A 22,862-nucleotide genomic window follows, 5' to 3' on the forward strand; every position below is an offset into this window, starting at 1 on the left:
ATCAGGAGCTGATCAACATGGGCATCCAATAGTAAGGCACAGCTTAGACCACACAGCCTTGGCTGTAGGAACCTGCTGTGTGGTCTAAGCTGTGCCTTTCTATTGCATTTAAAAAAAAACCTGGAGAGTGCGTCCTTTTTTTTCGTCTATACATACGAATTTGCTTGCCAATTCTGGATGACACCCTAGGAGTTGCACTATGGTTGATGGAGTGCGATCTTGTACTACACTATATATATATATATATATATATATATATATATATATATATATATATATATATATATATATATATATATATATATATATATATATATATATCTATATATATATCATCATGTGTGGCTTATGTGCAATTGGCATTACGGCATGTGGCATTATGTGTAATGTGCATTAAGGTGTGTCCTGTAATGTTAGGTTGTGCCCCCTTTTTGCCACGCAAGAGCCCTGCCTACTACAAATCTGGGTCTGTGTGTGTGGGGGGGGGCGCGCAAATCATCATGCCCTTGCTCCAGGCACCGTGGCTCCTAGCTACACCACTGCTTAAGGTGGCCATACACTGCTATGAGAAGTCTGTATACGTATGGCCAGCTGATCCTCCTTGAACCACTCGGCAGGGTCATGCCGTCCTCTGAAATGTGATGTATCGCATGCGACCATGTTGCCCGTTGCCAGGGTCAGAGATCGAAAGTGCAGCAGGTCTGACTCCAATGCGCACGGGACCATGCATCGGTTCGGATGTCAAACACATCTGATTTTGGCTACTTTTCAACCGATTTTTCTGCCGATCGGTCGGAACCGGGTGAAAAGCAGCCATATCAGACTAGTGTATGAGGGGGCCTTTATTCTTCTGGCTAATCTGCGTGCTCTTCCTAACTCATGTTACTGGAGCATCTTTCCTTAGGAAGACTTCCAAATTCTCTGAGTAACCTGGCAGAAGTTTCTACAGTTTTATTTGGTTTCTTGCTTTTCTTATTTTATTGAACTTTCAAAGGATTTTTTAAAGGAGTCAGCAGAAAAGAAATAAAGGAAGAAGGGGAATGAATGGAACATAAAACCAACAATACATCTGTGCAGGACATTATATAGAAAAACAGTCACTGTTTCCATCCAAAATGCAACTGAACTTTAAGGATGAACCTGCAAATGAAAGGTGGGGAAGGGGGCTTTCAGGAACTATGCTATAGATGCGTTGGTTGCATCCAATATATGTCCCAATATGAACCAATGATTTTTGAGCGAATATGAAGGGTAAAACTGAAGAAGTGCTAGGTTGGCAGTCCAGGAAGAAGGTGCTCTAGGCACCAGAATGGTACCATTGACTTAAATTCACATAAGTGATAAAATGGAGAGTGATAAACCACTGACCAATCATCTCATACCTGTCATTTTTCAAACACAGCCTGTGCCATTGCAGTTCCGAGCTGATCGGCTGGTGGTTTATCACTCTACATTTATAAACAGTGTTGTTTCCTCTCATATGTTTTTGATTAGTTCAAGTTGAAGCCCTGCAAAATGCTTGATTAAATGGTATCCGTTTCTTTCCAGTGCCAGCTGATCTCCTTTCTTGATATATTCGTCAGATGGTTGCTAAACATAATATGACGGTTGCTTTCATGAACTAAAAGTCACTTCCATTGTGCAAATTGAAAAGAAGTTTAGAATTGTAGTATGAGAAATGCAAGTCATTGCAATGTAATTGCTTTGAAGTAGAAGTAGTTGTATGGCATACCTCCCAAGTTTAAGGTTAATAGAATCGGAACCCATCACACCTGGGCAGCCCCCTGTGCATGGCATTTACTCATGCTGCTTTCCCACTGCAGAAACGGATTTAAGACCCGGTATTGTTAAACAGGTCTGAACCTGAAACCCCGTTCACACTGCATGTTGTAAACTGTATACTACTGGTTAATTACCGTTTTTGTACCTTTCACATTGAACCTGTTTTGAAAGGTACAAAAACGGTAATTATCCAGTAATATACCACCCATCACCTGGTACCTGGCAGCTGGTACCCTGGCAGCGCGGTTGGAAGAGTAGGCGGCGGGCGTGCCAGGGCTGTTAGTCGGCAGGTCCCCGACTAATGCATGAAAGCATCATGCAGGAGGAGGCTGCAGCTGGTGCAGAGACAGCGCAGTGTGTAGCGGGGGTACTGGGGATCCGGGCAGTGCGGTCCGTGCTCAGGAGGAACCTGGTCCATTAGGAGATTGTGAAGTCATCGGCGGAGCCCCTGCCGCGGATGGGAACTAGCTAGTGCTTGCCTGGGTGCCTTCCCGTGGATCCCAGTGGTGGTACTCGCCAATACACAAAACAGATCAGGGCGCCACTCCAGGACTTTTAATAGTGCAAGAAAGTTTTATTGCACTATTGAAAGTCCTGGAGTGATGCCCTATATATTCCTGTTTGGAATTAGCACATGTGGGACCACAATCTCTGGTCATCTTGAGGCAAAAGTCCCTCTCAATGGGCGGGATTCTCTAAAATCCGCAGCCCTCTTCGCCCGGCATCGCATTTCTAATGACCGCATATTCTCTAAAATATGCGGTCATTAACGCAAGGGACAGCTCTTGCACTAAGAGCTGTCCCTTGCGATGCGGCGCCGTTGCTGGACTTCCGGGTCTATGATCCGGGAGTCCGTCTGCGCATGCGCAGACTGACGCGCTGGCCGCAGGGCATGCTGGGAGGGATCCGTGACGGATCCCTCACACACCGCTGCGGTAAGAAGCCCATAGGCTTCTGCAGGGAACCGCCAGATTTTGCTGGCGATTCCCTCCGCAGCGGTGACACTGCGAAGGGAAGTTAGAGAATACAGAAATGCGGTAAAAACCCAGATAACGGGGTTTTTACCGCATTTCTGTAATAGAGAATCTCGCCCAATGAGAGAAACATTTTTGGAGCACTTGCTTACTTTTTACATTCCTTCATTGTGGAATTATTTCCTGATTTTAATCAATCAAGAACATTTTTGAAAAGGAATCATTAATTATAATAAACCATTTACTTTGAATCATCCCCTGATGAAGTCTTCAAGATGAAATGTTCAGGGTTTTTCACGCATTCATAGTATTGAAAAGATCACATGTGCTTTGTTTTTATACAATTGTTTTTACAATTTTGTGATTATAATGCAAATAAAAATGCAGAATCCCTCTATGTATAAGAGGTTTTAACCTGAAAAGGTGGTGGTTTCATCTATTCTCATAGTAGCGCACTCTATTATTTCTGTCCATTTTTCTATCTATTTCCACTTACTAACAGTGCGGCCCTGTAGAGGACCATTGTACCTTATAGTAATTGGCTGCCCCAAAACTTGCATAGGGCATATTGCTACACTAATTGTGGCTGTCTTTTGTGATCTTAAGCCTTTCCATATGAGATTAATTTAGCAGTTTTGAAATGTATGGCTCACTGTGTTTTATTCTATAGAGTCCAGCAACCAGTGATCTTATCAAGGTTAAGAGATGTTGATAAAATATTTGCACTGGGAGACCTATTGTAGAATAACTGATAAATTGTATTTACATTTTCTATTCATGCTCTAAAACAATTACCATTTCAGATGGCACAAAGTTCTCTACTTCCACACTGATGGATACCTTACTAATGAATGATTTCCAGCTGGTTGTAAACCACAAGACACACCAGGTCCATTCACCTCCCAGAGGTAAGAGCATCATTACCTGTACTGATGACTGTGTGGGCTCTTAGATTTTGTTTTATGAATATTAGACATTAAAAAAAAATAAGTTCTAAGAAGTTAAAAAGGTTACAGTGCAAAAACTACAATTTTTGAATGATTGCGGTCAGGAAACAGGCTAAAGACGTTAAAGATAATCTGTTAATCATGTTTTCAGTACTAAAGGGGGAATATTTTGCCAAAATAAGCAATTTTATTTCAACAAAGTGAAAGCAAAAAATATAACTCAAATCTTGGCTGTCTGTCGCATACAGTCAGGTCCATAAATATTGGGACATCAACAACATTATCATATTTTAGGCTTTATACACCACCACAATGATGTGCTTTAATTGCAGACTTTCAGCTTTAATTTGAGGGTAATTATGTCCAAATCAGGTGAACGGTTTATGAATTACAGCGGTTTCTATATGTGCCTCTACATTTTTTAAGGTACCAAAGTAAAGGGAAAATCGACCCAAAAGCTAATTTCATGGACAGGTGTGGGCTATTCCCTCATTTCATTATCAATTAAGCAGGTAAAGGGTCTGGAGTTGATTGCAGGTGTGACATTTGGAATTTGTTGCTGTCGACTCTCAATATGAGATCCAAAGAGCTGTCACTATCAGCAAGCCGTCATGAGGCTGAAAAATAAAAAAAAAACTCATCATAGAGATGGCAAAAACATTAGTTCTGGCCAAATCAATTGTTTAGAACATTCTTAAAAAGAAAGCACGCACCGGAGAGCTCAGCAAGACCAAAAGACCTGGAAGAACACGGAAAACAACTGTGGCGGATGACAGAAGAATTACTTCCCTGGTGAAGAAAAAACCCTTCACAAGTTGGCCAGATAAAGAACACTCTCCAGGAGGTAGGTGTATATGTGTCAAAGTCAACAATCAAGAGAAGACTTCACAGCACTAAGATCAAGGGTTCAATTCCCACCATGGCCCTAACTGCAGAGGTGGTATATACTCCCTGTAGTTGCCTTGGTTTTCTCCGGGTACTCCGGTTTCCTCCCACAATCCAAAAATATACTGCTATATTGGTGGACGACTTCCAGACTGCATCCCTGCCTTTACCATCTTTGCTGGCTCCAAATACCCTTAGGGGTAAGAATCTTTCATGATTTTATACATTATTAACTCTTGCTTTTTCATGTACAATACATTTTTTTATTTTAATTCTTGGTGCCTGATGTAATTGTCACACACCCCCATCTATTCCACAAATGCACAAGGTCTGAGGGAGACCTAAGTGACAATTCAAGGCAGCCGGTATAGGTGCGCAGGATATAGTTCCTCAAAACACTCAGAATATATATACTGGTGGGCTAATTGGCTCCCAACAAATTAACCCTAGAATGTCTGTGTGTGCATGTACACGTGGTAGGAAATATAGGTTTGTAAGCTCCACTGGGGCAGGGACTGATGTGAATGTTCAACTATTCTCTGTAAAGCGCTGCGGAATATGTATGTGCTATATAAGAAATGTAAAAAAAATAAGGAAAAGAACGGATCACGATCCAAAACATACCACATCATCAGTGAAGCATGGTGGTGGTAGTGTCATGGTGTGGGCATGTATGGCTGGCTGCCCATGGAACTGGTTCCCTTGTATTTATTGATAATGTGACTGCTGACAAAAGCAGCAGGATGAATTCTGAAGTGTTTCGGGCAATCTTATCTGCTCCTATTCAGTCAAATGCTTCATAACTCATTGGACGGCACTTCACAGTGCAGATGGACAATGCCCCGAAGCATACTGCAAAAGCAACCAAAGAGTTTGCAATGCAAATCATTTGAATGTTATGCAATGGCCAAGTCAATCACCTGACCGGAATCAGATTTTTGCATCCATTTCACATACTGATGGGAAAATGCCCCAAGAACAAGCAGGAACTGAAGACATTTGCAGTAGAGGCCTGGCAGAGCATCACCATGGATGAAAACCAGCGTCTGGTGATGTCTATGCGTTCCAGACTTCAGGCTGTAATTGATTGCAATGGATTTTCAACAAAGTATTAAAGTGAAAGTTTAATTTATGATTGTTTAGTTTGTGGCATTACTTTTGGTCCCTTAGAAAGTAATAGGCACATATAGAGACTGTTGTAATTCCTACATTGTTCACCTGATTTGGCTGTAAATACCCTCAAATTAAAGCTGAAATCTGCAGTTAAAGCACATCTTGTTTGGTTCACCAATTCCATTGTTGTGGTGTGCAGAGCCCAGACTGTGAGAATTGTGTCGATGTCTCAATATTTATGGACCTGACTGGCTGGACTTTATCTCTCTCCATATACAATCCGCTTCTGTCATGTTATATACAATAAGGGTCTGTTGCCTACCGCTATAGCTGACTGTCCTATGAAATAAGAGATCCCTAGGAGAATTGATTTGTATAGAGGAGACCTCTTCTTTTACATAAATTATTATAATTATTATAATTTTATGCCTCAAACCATCAGCCTCAAAAATTGTATGGTATCTAAACCAAAACCATCGGGAATCCATCATCCATGTGGAGTTATGCTAATAAGCGTTATATGAATTCCTTTTTCTGGTTCTTTTAATTTGTTCTTGATGAATTAATTTGTTTTATTTTAATATTTTCCTTTTTTTAATGTTGTGTATATGATGTATTAATATATGCATTCATAATGAATTTTTTATATGACTAATGCTTGAATTAGAAATCAAAAATCATTGTGAATTTATTTGACAAAGAAATTGTTATAGTGATTTGAAAGAACCGCGCTTTCTGAAAGGAGTTTTTTTTTACAAGGTTCTTATGACCCGAGTAAATTACGCAAATAACTCTTTGCTGTAGTTCGGATTTTTTGTCAAGAGGGTACAATCCCTTCTTTTTGAGAGCAGCAGTTCGGTCAAATATTCAGGAAACCCACTTCACCATTAGTGGAAGGGACCAGCGCCGTTAATCATTTTTTTGGGGTTGTGTTCTATAGTATCTGATAATTAGTGCCCGTGACGGCTTCTACACAGATTGGGTATAATTTTTGCTAAGCAAAAGGAACCAAGCACTATATAAATAGGTATCACCCTACCTTGGGTCTGTTCACAACCAGGATTTTTCGGGGAGTCCACAGCGTTATTCAGTGATGTCACCCGCCAGCGCCTCATGGTTGCCGAGTCTCGATTGCGGGTTGTCCCTCCTGGCGCACACACTAAACAGCGCATTTCACAACGATAAGATGCTGGATGTTTTTTAGTTTAAATGTTTTGTGTTTAAATAGAATATTCTTTATTGATAAAAACGGAAGTGAATGCAACCTGATCTGCTACTAATGGATGATAAACGCATGGGTTCTTTAAGTCCATTACTTTTTGTGTAAACATCTTTTTATAAAAATAATAAAATAAAAAAAAAAAAATAGACAAACCAAAATGAAATTAATGCTGTGTACACACAGGGTAATATGATTGCTGGGGATATATTGCTAGCAATATATCCCCAGCAATCATATTGCTCAGTGTCTCCTTTCATCAGCGATGAAAAGGATACACTGCTACGGGGCGTAGGGGGAGCGCAGCAGACGCTGCTGCTGTCACTTTGATGGGAGGAGGGAGTGAGCAATGGCAGGGGGCTGGGGAGATCAACGCTGATCTCCCTGGCGCTGACCTCCCGGCACAGCGAACGCCGGGGAAAGCCGCTGGTCGCAGGTGCATGCTCCAGCGACCATTAGACCGTGCTCACGGGAGCGTGCAGCTGGCGATTTATCACTGACAGCGACCATATTCTCAGCGATTTTACATGAAATTGCACCCGTGTGTACTCACCTTAAGAGAAATATGTATAAAACATTTTATTATAATATATAAAAAATCGAAAAATAAAATAATACAAAAATAAACTAAAAGGTTTAAAGATACCGTATTTGCCGCCGTATAAGACGACCCCCCCCCAACAATAGGAGGGCCCCAGCTAAATACAAAAAGGGCCAGGAGGGAATGAAATGCCCACGGGCCGAGAGGGCCAGACTATCATGCCCACAGGCCGGAGGGGCCTGATCTGTACGCACGGGCCTAGTGCCCGATCACCCAGTGATCTAGAGAGGGGTAGGTGGCCTGGGGCCTTAGTCAGCTCTTCTGCTTTCCACCCCTGCTGGCCTCTCCGGATCCGGGCGCCATCTGTCTTCTACCGCTGGCCTGTCCTGGCCAGTGGCGTCGCTGCTTCTCCTCTTCCTGCAGAAGGCGCCGCAGTTCTTCTTTCTTGATCCCGGCGTCTTCTGGCTTCTTCAGTGGCCGCAGGAGCTCTTCGCGGATTACTTTACATGTATTCTGTGTCCCCTCGCGGGGCTCGCCACGCTTCGGGCTTGGTGGCTCGCTGCGCTCGCCACACTATATATAATCAACTCCATGCGTAGTTGGATAATGGGGGTATGAAATCACCTATGGGTGACTATACAATTAAAAATCGTGTCTACAATGAAAAAGTCGCATTGCATTGCATTGTATGCCACTATATTGCATGCAATGCGATGCAATGCAATGAAAAAATCGGGCGCCCAGATATTACACAAGTACCAAATGTTGTGGTGAAGTCCATCGACATCTCGGTTTGTTCTTTTTTGTGGAATAATTAATCAGTTCTGGTCTGTTAAAGGAATTTTTTTTTATTTGTTCTTCTAAAAAAGGTATTTCATAGCCTTTTTGAAGGAATTTAATTTTCAGATCTTGGCTCAAAAACTTGTTCTTCCGTACAGTTCCTTCTTATATGGCGGAATTGTCTTCCTGATATGTTTTTTATCCGCTGACAATGGTGATTTGCTATTGTATTATATATGTTGTTCCCATTCACTCTTTTGACGTGTTCTTGTCGGAGTTCAGTTTTCTTTTATGTAGGTTTCAAGATCCAGGAAGATAACCAATTCTTTACTGTAGGATGTAGTAAACTCTTTAGTTCAATGTATGAATTCAAGGAGTTCTTCTTGGGTGCCATCCCAGATAAAGAAGAGGTCGTCGATATATATTTTTCCATCATATAATTTTCTCCATGTATTTGTTATTTGTCCATATGTTATTTTTATATATATTTTTTTGAATTTATCATTATTTTTTTTTCTTAGTTTATTTACGTTTATTAGTTTGGTCTCAGTTTTTTCTTTTTTTTCTTACCATCACCTTCCCCTCTGCTCCCTCTCTTTAACATATACAAGCGCTTGATTTCTTTTGCTCAGCAAAAATCAGTAATTGTGTATTATCACGGCGCTCGTTGCGTAGTTAGCATAGTGTTCCCGCGACATCAGCGTCCCTGTCAGTATCAGCGTCGAGTTCCCGCAGCCATGACATGACAGGTGAGAATGTGTTCCTGAAACACTCCCACTATCCACGCCAGCGGACAGGGTACGCGTCCTCCCGACATGTTCATACTCCCACTATCCACATCAGCATGGAGTTGATGTTATAAAGTGTGCGCTTGCCACGCTTTGGGCTCTGTCTCGCTGCGCTCGCCACACTGTATAAAATCAACTCCACACCGATGTGGATAGTGGGGGTATGAACAGGTAGGGAGGACGCATAACGTGTACCCTCGCAGGACTCGCTTGTACGTCTCAGGCAGATTGAGCACCTCTCTGCCGGCGTCCACCAGCACAGGGGATCTGGCAGTTGCTGGCGCTGTGTGAGAGGCGCTCACTAGGCTTGCCAGGGACGCTGGGGACAGAGCTGCAGCTGGCGGGGACAATACGCTGACTACGCTGCTTTACTGGGACACTACGCTGGGCTATGGGGACACTACGCTGACTACCCTAGGCAGCCTTTGGGCTACGCTGACAACGTAGCTTAGCCTACACTGAAAACGTAGTGTAGGCTGGTGCCGTGATGATACACAAGTACCCAAAAATCATACCCAACTTGTTTATATTGAACCAAGCAGCTCTGACCAGCGCCATCAGTTTTTTAGGATTATTTCCTATTACAGACTTCTACACAGAATCACATCCATATCCTCTTCTAAACCTTTATTACCCCTTGTCCATTTAAATAGGCATTATTAAAATTATTGCATATATGGAATTGTGATAACAATTGCCATTCAGTTCCCAATGTCCACTTAATACTCAGCAGATAGTAAAATTATCAGCGTATCAAATTAGAAGGAATCCCAATGTTTTGATGCAAAATTGAAGATCATCCAAATTACTAAACCTTATATTTTTAGGGGGTTACTTAGGGCCTGATCTGTCTACTTGACCAGTGTCATTGGGATACATTGGAAACGGTATCCGCACTCATGATAGATTGACTCTAGGTCGGCAGTCATAAGGTCACTATTGGTCAACATTGTCAAAAGGTCAACATGGGACGCACTATACTTAGGTCGACATGGACACAGTCTATGTCAACACAGACACCAAAACATGAAAAACTCATGTCGACCTTTTCCCTGTCGACCATATAACTGTAGACCTAGACATTGTACATCTAAAATACCATAATGAAAAAAAAGGGAAGGTAGCAGCGCTAAAAACAATTAATGAGGAAATTGGATAATCTTTACAATAATAACAATTTAATATAAGCATAAGTTATGCAACAATATAATAGCACATTGAAAATTCTTGATTAAAAAGAAGGATTGATGAACAACACACTATAATATGCGGGTTAAAAGCCTTTTTTCCACACTAAAACAGCATTATTTAAGCTGGAAATAGTTACCGCTCCTTATCGGATAGATGAGTTGGTGGTAGGTATTGTCCTTGAGTCCTGGTGGTTGGCCCTAGATGGCACAAATTACCGACATCCACAGGAATTGATTTTGAGGACAGTTTGATAGATACCACAAGTATCCAGAGGATACGGTCGTCCATAGAGTCTTTAGGTACCCCAATGATGTAATGCGGGGGTCAGTGGAGGTGTAATCCTCTGCTGGGCTGGTTCGGACTTCAATCCAAAATTTTAAAAGGTGGCAAGATGGGCAACAGCACTTCTGACGCGCTTCACTGCGTCTAGCAGCTTTCTCAAAGGTAAAATACCATAACCATTGGAAACTGCAATGGGTCATAAATGGTTAAACAGTAAATCAAAAATATTGGGAATATTTTACTGTGTACTGCTATAGTAGATTCTTGAAATCCATTGGAATTTTCCAGTGAATTAAGCCTACAGAATCAGTTTCCTTTACTTCAAACATTATATTAGTCAATATCTTCAAACATTATATTGGTCAATATCCCAGTTGCATGCAAGTTATTTATAGAGACAAAGATCAAATATAATGTCCGCTGCTTTCCTTCAGAAACGCTGCAGATTCAGGACTCCGGACAGATGGACACTACGAAAAGCTTGGTGCACAGCATGTATACAGCTCTGTACTCAAATGAATACTTGCTTAAGAAAGAGCAGGTTCTTCTACAGAGGTTGGAAGCCGTGAATGAAGAGCTGCAGCCACTGCAACAGGTCAGCTAACTTGTGTTAATGTCAAGGATTTTTGTTTTATATTTTAATAGAATTCTGTTTATGGGAATGAGATACATAGTTGGATCTCTTTGTTAGGGATCAGATTAGATTGCAGGCAGACAGTACCTGTAATGGTGTGTACACGCAGTCGACGGTCAAGCTATCTGATCGCATCGGGATTGAATCTCAGAGCAAGCCATGAGACATGCAATTTTGACTATATAGTACAGATCTGTACTATATAGTCAATTCAGCCCTGTCTATCTGGCTTCGATTTTTGCTGTGCGGCAGAGCGCATCAGGAGCACAAGGTAAAAAAACCCTGTGCGATCTGCATGGCATCCCGATGCGGTTTTGACTATATAGTCAAAATCTCATGCCAAACCTTGGGGCCAGATGTATCAAGCTTCAAAAGTGATAAAATGGAGAGTGATAAACAGCCAGCCAATCGGCTGCTACTTGCCATGTCACAGGCTGGGTTTGAAAAATAACAGGTAGGAACTGATTGGCTGGCTGTTTATCACTTTCCATTCTATCACTTTTGAAGCTTGATACATCTGGCCCCATGTGTAAACACCATATGACATTTTAATATACAGTAGTTTTTTGGTTTTCTTTGTTGAAAAAGACTTCAGTAGCCCTTTATTTCCACCGTGTTAAAGAGTATATAAAGAATACATATTGGTTGTCAAATTGCGCAAGATTCAACATTTTTTTTTATATGGACAGGCTATATAATGTTCTGTTTGAGTTTATTTTTAATGTGTTTACTAGGCAAAACTTTTTCTATTGTGCCACACACAACCCAATATGAAATCATTTACTGAGATCTGCTTGGATATTAAAGTGTGCATGGCCAGAAATGGAATCCTACTATGAAAGGGGAATGTTCTTGGTTTAAAGGGTGTAAGCATTTTAAAGTGGCCCTCATATAAAAAATAAATCTTGAAACTTCCCCAAGTAGCCAGGGCCAAATTAAATGTAGGCCAGGCCCGACACAAAAGTTGGTGTAGGCAGACCTTTTGCCTAGCCACATTACATTAAAGCGATTTTTTTTTTTTTAAACCTCACTATCCACTACGCATGGAGTTGAATTTTATATAGTGTGGAGAGCACAGTAATCCGCATCCCCTCGCAGGGCTCGCCACGCTTCGGGCTCTGTGGCTCGCTGCGCTTGCCACACTATATAAAATCATCTCCATGTGTAGTGGATAGTGGGGTTATGAACAGGTAAAAAATCGCATTGGATCACATCGATATATCGCATCTGATATCGGGCAATATATCGCATCTGATATATCGGGCGCCGTGAAACTACACAAGTACCCTCTTTTTTCCTAATGGGACTCAAAGTGCTTTAAATTTACATTTACAGTACAAAATAAGCTCAACAGTATATATTGGTGAAATGCTGAGTAAATGGGTAAGTCTCCAATCTATTTTAGAAGAATTCTAAAGTGGAGGTTTCTCAAACTATAGGGAGAAGCGAGCTCCATATAGCCTAAGCCACAAAGCTGAAAGTCAACCGACCTAATAAATTCTGGGATATTCTAGAGGTACTGCTAATAGAACATTATCTACAGATCACTGTAGCAAGCAGGACAGTTAAGAATCAGAAGCTGCTTCAAGTAGCGTGGGCCCTGGTATATGTAGAGCTTTGAAAGTGAGCAACCAATCTTGAAAACGATTCACCATCTTAGATTTAGCCAGTAGACAGCATAAATAATGGGTGTTCTATGGCTGGAATGGGGCTGGTTGGTTAATAGCCTGGCAGATGCATTTTGTACTAGCTACAAGCAGCCATTTTCTTTTGATGTGAGACCATGGTAGGGGGCATTAAAGTAGTTTAGGTGTGATGGTAGAAATGCATGAATGTCTTAAGGAAGATCTTCTGAGGGCATTAAGTGCTTGATTCTGGCTATGTTTCTCGGCTGAAAGAATGAGGATTTTTTGTGTGACTGAAACCTGATGTTGGCTTCTTAAGCCACCAGCCAGGAAAAAGCCAAGATTTGAACCTAAAGGCAGGCATCTCCGTTGCCTCTGGGAGTTCCATCCCTTCTTACATTCATACATTATTTCCAGGACTCTTTCAGTCCATAGGTTGTGTCTTGTCCATTGTTTCAGTAGCCCAGGGGCTCTGGCTATGTCTAGACCTCTTCATAAAGGTATGTATCGGGCATCCTGGTGCTTGGGATGCTGGCAGTCAGAAGATTGACAGCGACATCCGGATGCGCAGAATCCTGATACTTGTCTTGGGAAGTATTCTAACCCTAACCCTGTCTCTTAGTGCATAACCCTAAATGTATCCCCTTAGTGCCTTAACCTAACTCACCCTCCCCTTAGTGCCTTAACCTAACTCACCCTCCCCTTAGTGCCTTAACCTAACTCACCCTCACGCTGATCCATTTTATATTTGCCACTTGTTTAACTGGACCATTTCAAAAATTCAAATAAGCAGGGAGATAAAATCTCAGTCTTTGGACAGGATGTACTCATGGAAAAATGTGGTAAAGACCCTGTTTTCCAAGTTTTACCTTATTTATCATACATAATAAGCCCTAGCCTCCAGGTTTCCAATGTGGATGATAATGCCAGGAAAAGCTGGCTTTATCCTATGAAAGCAAAGTTGGACTTCCGGGTCATAAACACAGAAGTCCAGGGGCTATTAGCCAGCCAGTGCAAATCACATGTGTACTAACATATGCGAATAGCAGAAGAGCAGCTCTCCCAATAAGAGGTGATGGCTGGTGGTCCCTGGATGGACTTCTGTGTTTGAGCAGGATTACCTCTGCGCATGCGCAGAAGGATGTGTTGATCACAGGGAATGCTGGGGAGGGATCCAGTGGGATCCCTCTGACAGCACCGATGTGGAAAGAAGCATTGGAAACACAGCAGCTGGCATTTAGTACATACGGAAAATGTATTGGCAGAGTGTCTATAAGTACGTGCAGTGTGGTTGTCAGACCTCACACTTAGAAGATATAACCAATTGAAGGGTTTATTCAAGTGGCAGGCTTGTAGGTTACAACAGTACTTTTGCAGTTAACTTCAGGCAGTAATACAACTGGTACATTGGGAATCACAGTGTCTGATTGTTACTTAGCTGTAGCGTTTGGCTTGTGCAGGGTTAATGACAGTTAACTGGTTTACGCTGCGGTATCTCTCCCAGTCGTCGCTGCTGCCAATGATGATGGATCTCCCTGTGCAAAGGTCACGCTTGTAACGGGATTACAGCGGGGCTTGCTCCTATGCGCTCCGGTGCACGTGGAGCTACAAACAGCATGGATGGGGTCACACACGCTCTGAGGCACACTATCACGCGGGGACTTCCTAACAGGAAGGGGAACGCTGCCAGCAGGGTCAGGGGTCTCTGCCCTGCTATTCGCTTAAGCGAGCTGTCACTCAGGGTGACGCCTAGCTACGTTGCTGCAAGGGGACAAGGTAGTCTGTAAACTGCACACTAGACAGTGTATGGAGACAGACGCTGAGCGCTGCAATCTAACACTCCCCCTCGCTCAAGGCTGTCTTCGGCTACATAAAAGAACTTAATACAATACTTTGTCCTTTTGTAATACCTGTAACCGAAAATATGGTTAGAGAGAAAAAGACATTCAGAACATCAAAACTTCAAATCAACATTTTTGAACTTAGACAAGTCCACAGTCCTTCACGAACTTAATAAGCAAGTTTGACGACAGTCCTTTAGTGAGCATGTCAGCAACATTCTGTTCACTTGCAATGTATTCAACATCGATGGACTTGTTCTCCACTAGTTCTCTGATGAAGTGGTGTCTTATCGCGATGTGCTTCGACCTTCCATGGTGCTTGGTAGTACAGGAAAGATCTATTGCTCCCCTGTTATCACATGCGATACTGATAGTCTCTTCTTCATAAAGTAGACCTAACTCACACAAAGTCTCTTTGATCCAGAGTGCTTCTTTTGATGTCTCTGTAAGAGCCATGTATTCGGCCTCAGTTGTTGAGAGAGCAACGGTTGGTTGTTTTCTACTCGCCCAACTAACTGCTGCTCCAGCCAGTGTGAACAGGTAACCGGTGTGGGAACGACGATCATCTTCATCTGCTCCCCAGTCGGCATCGCAGAAGACTTTCAAATTTGAATTGCTTGTCTTGGCGAATTTTAATTTCAAGGAACTTGTACCTTTTAGGTATCTCAGAATCCTCTTCACTGCGATCCAGTGTTGTCTTCCAGGATTTATTGCAAATTGGCTCACCCGACTGACTGCATGAGTGATGTCTGGACGGGTTCCAATACTTGCATACATAAGACTTCCAACCACGTTCTTGTAAGGAACATCTTGCATTTCCTCTACTTCTCCTGGTGTGGTTGGTGACATACCTTTTGTAATCTTGATGCTTTTGTCAATTGGTGTATTTACTGACTTGGAGTCCGCCATCCCATACCTCAAGATTGTTACCTCGATGTACATTTGTTGGTCGACTGTGACTGTTCCCTTTTGCAGGTTCTGAACAATTCTCATTCCCAACAAGTGATTGGCTGGACCTAAGTCTTTCAACTTGAATCTCTGTTTTAGTTGATCTCTCACACTTGTGATGTGATCTTCGTGACCTGCTATAAGTATATCATCCACATAGACTGCTATGATGAACAACTTTTCTCCTAGAGTTTTGTGATAAAGGCAGTGGTCAGTCTCTGATCTAATAAAATTCATTTCAAGTAGTACTGTGTCCAATTTTATGTACCAGCAACGACCACTCTGCTTTAGACCGTATATGGATTTCTTCAGAAGACACACCTTTTCTGTCTGAAGTTCATCCTCATTATAATGATCTGGCGATTCCATATAGATTTCTTCAAGTAGCTCTCCATTTAGGAACGCTGAGTCGAAGTCTAGTTGGTATAGCAGTAAGTCTTGTAAGGTGGCGACTGCAATTACTAACCTGAGAGTGTTATACAGGTGAGTATATCTCCCCATAGTCAATTCCGGATCTCTGTGTGTATCCCTTAGCAACAAGACGGGCTTTGTAACGGGCAACTTCTCCGTCTGAATTTAACTTCTTGCAGAAGACCCACTTGTTCTTGACTGTCTTGCGGTTGCTTGGCCTATCTACTATGGTCCAAGTATCGTTCTCTCTCAGTGCTGATAGCTCTGTGTCTATTGCAGATTTCCATTTCGCCCAATCACTGCACGCTTTCGCTTCTCGAATACTCTGAGGTTCACTGAAAGCAATATTCGCATATTCTTCCTCATATCTTCTAGCTGGTATGCCCTTGTTCCTTCTTACAGAAGCTCTGTTTGTTGGTTCGCTTCCTTCTTCAGTATTTTCTGTTTCAGGTATGCTTTCTATTTCACACACCTCTACTAGTGCTTGCTTTTCTTGTTCTTTTGCTTTTGTGGGTGATGCTGTTTCTTGGAATATCACATCTCTTGATTTCAGAAGACGTCTGTTCTCTGCATCCCAGAGCCTGTACCCTTTGCTCTCCTCACAATAGCCTAGCAATATGCACTGTCTTGATTTTGGGTCAAGTTTCTTCCTTTTCTCCTTTGGTATATGCGCATAAGCTCTGCTCCCAAAGACACGGAGATGACTGATGTCTGGCTTCTTCCCAGACCAGGCCTCTAAGGGGGTTTTTCCCTTCACGGCCACTGTAGGTGTTCTGTTTTTCAGGTATACTGCAGTAGATACAGCTTCTGCCCAAAAACTCTTCTCCAGGCCAGCATCGTTCACCATCGCTCGTGCTCTTTCAACGATTGTTCGGTTCGCCCTTTCACTTACGCCATTCTGTTCAGGCGTATAGGCCATCGTCAGCTGATGCTTTATGCCATGCCTTTTTAGAAAGTCGGTTACTTCTCCATTTTCGTACTCTCCCCCATTGTCGGATCTCAGGACCTTTAGCTTTAGGCCCGTCTGAGTTTCCACTAGGTTCTTGTACTCCACAATTTTCTTGACCACCTCACTTTTCTTCCTTATGAAGTATACGTGTGTCATTCTTGTGGCGTCATCGATGAGAGTCATGAAGTATTTGTAACCACTGGTTGACTCCTCTTCCATTGGTCCGCACACATCTGTGTGCACCAGAGCTAATTGTGATTCTGCTCTGCCTGCTGACTTGGGAAATGGGTTGCGGGTCTGCTTGCCTTTTATGCAACTCTCGCACACAGGTCTTCCGGTGTCTTTCACTGTGATTCCTGTTGCCATCCCATCAGCTAATTTCTGGACATTATCATATCCTAAGTGTCCCAAGCGTCTGTGCCAGAGCTCCATTGACTCATTCTCAGCAGAGGCTGCCAAAGCTACACATTCATCTGTGTCTAGGACGTATAGTTGGTTGCATCGGGTTGCTGAAGCAATTACAGTCCCTCTTTCATTGTGCACCATACACCTGCCCTTTGCAAACTGGACTCTGTAGCCTTTTGCCTCGAGTACGCTGATAGCGATGAGGTTACTTCCCAATTCTGGTACATACAGGACGTCTTGAATATCTGTGACTACTGTCTGTCCCTCAATTCTTAGTCTCACTGTGATTGTCCCAACATTTGACGCAGTAAGGACCTTTTCACCAATCCCGGTAACTGTTGTGGGTGTACACTGTGTTAAAGAATTGAACCACTCCTTGTTGCAGCTGAAGTGTCTAGAGGCTCCCGAGTCCATGTACCAGAGATCCCTCCTTGGCTTGTCTGTTACATTCAGTGCTGACTCGTTCTTCTTGTCATGCCGCTTGTGCATGCCACTAGTGTTCTTCATCCTGCATTCTGAAGCCTTGTGCCCTACTTTGTGGCACACATAGCATTTGAATGTGCATTTCTTGGGTTTCGCACCCTTTGCTACTAAGGCAGAACCCTCAGCCATGGCATCCTTGTGGATTCTCTCTTGGAACTGTAGTAGCTTGGCTCTCACAACTTCAGTTGTAAGCTTGGTTTCATTTGACTCTAGTGCGACAACTAGGAAGTCAAATTCTTCTGTCAAGTTCTGCAGCATTACCATCGCCACTTCTTCCTCATCCACTTTTGCTCCTACACATGCCAATTGCTGAGCTATCGATAGTATCTTATCAATATAATCGTTCATGTCCTTGCATGCATTCAACTTTGTTCCATACAGTGTGCGTCTCAGACTTATCCTTCTCATTAAGCCTTTATTCTCATAAGCACCTTGTAGAGTTGTCCACATGTCCTTAGCGGACTCCTTCCCACAGATAGTAGAATAAACATGCTGCTCCACAGCCAGGCCTATTGTGCCAATGGCCTTGTCTACCTCTTCTGGGTTTGGACTATCTCCTGGGGCTATTGTGACTTTCCATAGCTTCTCCCTCTTAAGCTGCATTTCCATAGCGAACTTCCATGTAGTATAATTCTCTGAGCCTTTGAGCTTTGGAAAGTTCATGCTATGCCCTGTACTGTGCATTCTCGTTAACTCTTCCACAAATGGCAATATAGAAATAATTCCTTTGTGTTCTTTTATGTACTGCGCTAGCACTTTGTCTTCAGGGGGTTAATCTTCGCGCACGTGACGTGCTGGGCCCATAACCTATTGGCAGAGTGTCTATAAGTACGTGCAGTGTGGTTGTCAGACCTCACACTTAGAAGATATAACCAATTGAAGGGTTTATTCAAGTGGCAGGCTTGTAGGTTACAACAGTACTTTTGCAGTTAACTTCAGGCAGTAATACAACTGGTACATTGGGAATCACAGTGTCTGATTGTTACTTAGCTGTAGCATTTGGCTTGTGCAGGGTTAATGACAGTTAACTGGTTTACGCTGCGGTATCTCTCCCAGTCGTCGCTGCTGCCAATGATGATGGATCTCCCTGTGCAAAGGTCACGCTTGTAACGGGATTACAGCGGGGCTTACTCCTATGCGCTCCGGTGCACGTGGAGCTACAAACAGCATGGATGGGGTCACACACGCTCTGAGGCACACTATCACGCGGGGACTTCCTAACAGGAAGGGGAACGCTGCCAGCAGGGTCAGGGGTCTCTGCCCTGCTATTCGCTTAAGCGAGCTGTCACTCAGGGTGACGCCTAGCTACGTTGCTGCAAGGGGACAAGGTAGTCTGTAAACTGCACACTAGACAGTGTATGGAGACAGACGCTGAGCGCTGCAATCTAACAAAATGCACATTTTTTCTGTTAGTACATACAAATTCTTACAGGAAGTGTTCTTTTTTTGCTGGGATGTAGAATCTTTCCTAATTTGAAGGGTGAACGATCAAATTATATAAGTTGTATTTTCACAGAGGTGTGAAGTAATTAGTCATTAAATAAAAAGTAAAGTATTTATAACATTAATTAGCCAGTTATGATATAACCTAGCTTCTATTATCAAATGGAGAACTTGATAGAAAAATTACTATTTGCACTAAAAGTATTTGGTATATTGCCATCAAAGTATATTTCCATTCACTTTCCTTTAGATGAAGATGAATTTAATGGCTGTATCTGATGCCAAAACCACACGTCTGAAGTGGATTGGGCTAGCATACCTGTCTGCACAGGGTGGGGCTCTGGCCTGGCTTACCTGGTGGGTCTACTCTTGGGATATCATGGAACCCGTGACATACTTCATCACATATGGAAGTGTCATAGCCTTTTACTCCTACTTTCTCCTAACCAATGTGGTGAGTCCAATTTTAGAATCTGAATACTGATTTTACAATAAAGGTCTTGGATAAAATGCAGACCATATTTTAGAACCGTAATATGCAATGAATATGTAATGTGTTTGTAAGAAACCAAAAGGCTGCCTAGAATCATCATGTATTGAAAATAACTGCGTGTTAAGCAGGGGTTAAAGTGCTCCTGGAGAGCTGATGGAACTCATTTGTACTTGAGTACCAGGAATGGCTGACCGTAGGTGGAGGATAACCATGGAGTCCCCAGGACCTTAGAAGGGGGAGGTGGCTTCAGCTCGTTATTGACACGAATGCCACCTGAATCATCTATTGATGTGGGTGGTGAAGCATGTTTTCCTGTTGAAATTACTGTGCAGGGCTGTGGAGGCGGTGGAATTGGTTCCACCTACAATTACGCACCTCACACACTTTAACCCCTGGTTTTAAGTCTCTTTCCTTTCTAAAGAGCTGCTAATCACATTCACAAATATGAGTAAACATCCTATCCTGCTGTCCGGTACCTGGCATTGCATTTCTATTTGTTTTTGCAGCTGATTGTAAACTTTGGTTCAGTTCTCAACCTTTTTATGCTCTAAGTAAGAGATTATTGGTAGTGCTCTTCAATGGGCTTGTAGGTGATAAGGTGATGTTTAAACAATAACACCGTTTAGTCCCACAAATGAGAGAAAGCACTGGTAATCCCCTCCCCTTCCACAGCAAGATGGCAGTGGACCTGCCTGGCCAAGATTTGGTTTTGAAATTTATATTTGAAATATAGGAGATTTAAATCTAAAAATATGTACTGAGTGGGCAGGAGCCTGGCATGGGGTCAGTGCAGAGCCCAGGTGGGCGGTGGGGGCATCTATATTAATATGACCAAGGGGGACTGGTGACAGGCTGGTTGCAGAGGTGCTTCTCTTTGCAGTTATTTATCTTCCTGGACATGACACCTCACAATACTGTGGCTATCATTAACATGGATGTGCATAGACACTGGCATGAGCAGAGGAGCTACCAAACAGGGCGGGTGCCTTGCACTACACTGTGGCCTCTTTAGGTTGGCATCATGGCTGAGGGATGGCCAGTGGCCATTCTATCTCCAGGATGTTGTGCTTGGAGCGACAGCAGCAGCTGCACCACCGCTGCTATGGCCCCAGTTGATGTACAGAAAGATTTCACTGTGATCACCACTTCTTCTAATCTCCTGAAGCTTTCAAATGTCAGTTTTTGTGGAGTAGATTTACACTCTGAAATGTGCACATTTGAGTGGTAACTTGGCAACAACCATGTTATTGGGCTTGTCGGTCAACAGCAGAGCTCATGCACAGTGAGATGGGACATCTGTATCAGGTGTACTCAGCATGGTAGGTCCTGATACTAATCCTTAGTTATGGCCGCGATTTCCCATAGGGACCAATGTTAAAAGTGAGATTGGACGCGATTTTAGTGTTCAATGCCTCAATGCCCGCGATTTTTCCATAGGAAACAATGTTAAATGGGCCACAGAGCCCTAATAGTCCCCCTGAAGTCTGAAATGGCCCCCACAATTTTTAACGGCACCCCACGATCAACGTCAACCCGAAGCGTGGCGGGCGCAGCGAGCCCGCGAGGGGCGTCGGTACGCGTCCTCCGACCTTTTCATACCCCCACTATCCACGTCGGCGTGGAGTTGAGAATAGAATAGTGTGGCGAGCGCAGCGAGCCACCGAGCCCGAAGCGTGGCGAGCGCAGCGGATACCTTCACAGGTAAACGCATCCCCTCGTGGGCTTCACAGGTGTCCGCGTCGCCACGGACACCTGTGAAGCCAGCGAGGGGACGCGTATAACTGTGAAGGTATCCACGTCCCCTCGCGGGGCACGCTGCGCTCGCCACGCTTCGGGCTCGGTGGCTCGCTGCGCTCGCCACACTATTCTATTCTCAACTCCACGCCGACGTGGATAGTGGGGGTATGAAAAGGTCGGAGGACACGTACCGCCGCCCCTCGCGGGCTCGCTGTGCTCGCCACGCTTCGGGTTCACGTTGATCGTGGGGTGGCGTTAAAAATTGTGGGGGCCATTTAAGACTTCAGGGGACTATTAGGGCTCTGTGGCCCATTTAACATTGTTTCCTATGTAAAAATTGCGGGCATTGAGGCATTTAACACTAAAATCGCGTCCAATCTGACTTTTAACATTGATCCCTATGGGAAAATCGCGGGCATCGCGTCGCACCCGTTTTTTATGTACCCGCGATGGCCGCGATTTTTTACCCCCGACGCCCGCGATGCTAATCGCGGGCACCGTTCTAGGTAAAGAGTACCGTTATGGCTGCTATTTTCAGAGCAGTAGGCGTCATATGCTTCCACATGCAGTCACATCAACCTCAATATAAACCACTGTGGCTGTCTGCAGCCAAACAAAAAAGCAGCCGCATCTCAGAATCCTTCCCGATCTCTAGAATGTAAACGTAACAATTTTTATGGATCAATTCAGTTGTGGTCACGAGTAAGAGCAGCTTATTGCTGCGATCCCGGTATCTCCGGCTTTATCTCCACACACACACGGTACCTCCTGAGTTGTGGCAAGACAAGAATGTGGAAGTTCAGGCTGTTAGGGTTGTTTGTTGTAGTTCTGACAACAGTGTGGAAACGCCATTTAAAGGACCCACCCTTTGAAATTGACCCGTTAAAATGTTGTTACACCCTATATTGGTTGATTTGAAATTGTCTTCTTAGCATTTATACCAGTAATATCTGTATGCCTCTGTTGTAGGATTATGTGTATCCGGATATTAGAGACCGCCAGTTCCTACATATCTTCTACAAAAGAGCCAAGAAGCATCACTTTGATGTGGCGAAGTACAACAAATTGAGAAACGAGGTTACAGAGGTATTGTCCATCCTGATGTTCCCTTCTCTTTCTTGTTGTAGCTTATTTGTTCTATATTTGTGTTGCCCAAACGACATAATCCTGCTTCTGAATAGCAATGATGATATACTGTAGGGCCTAATTTAGAATTGATCACAAAGCACATTTTTTCTGAAATGGACAAAACCATGTGCACTGCAGGTGGGGCAGATGTAACATGTGCAGAGTGAGTTAGATTTGTGTGCGGTGTGTTCAAACGGAAATCTAATGTGCAGTATTTACCCTGCACAGAAACAATTTAACTCCCTCAAATCTAAAGATGACCA

At 43.3% G+C, this 22,862-nt stretch overlaps 1 protein-coding gene across 1 annotated transcript in view; it reads left to right on the forward strand.

Moving 5' to 3' along the window:
• MCUB (mitochondrial calcium uniporter dominant negative subunit beta) overlaps positions 1 to 22,862 on the forward strand; it is a 112,033-nt gene that overhangs the window by 74,155 nt on the left and 15,016 nt on the right. The window contains exons 4-7 of the mRNA XM_083177944.1: positions 3,560 to 3,664; positions 10,937 to 11,097; positions 19,492 to 19,695; positions 22,441 to 22,557. Of these exons, the coding sequence (XP_083034070.1) occupies positions 3,560 to 3,664; positions 10,937 to 11,097; positions 19,492 to 19,695; positions 22,441 to 22,557 (587 nt within the window). The remainder of the gene's footprint in view (positions 1 to 3,559; positions 3,665 to 10,936; positions 11,098 to 19,491; positions 19,696 to 22,440; positions 22,558 to 22,862) is intronic.

Source organism: Crinia signifera, chromosome 1 (genome assembly GCF_055691185.1).
Source record: "Crinia signifera chromosome 1, ASM5569118v1, whole genome shotgun sequence".
NCBI classification, from domain to species: domain Eukaryota; kingdom Metazoa; phylum Chordata; class Amphibia; order Anura; family Myobatrachidae; genus Crinia; species Crinia signifera.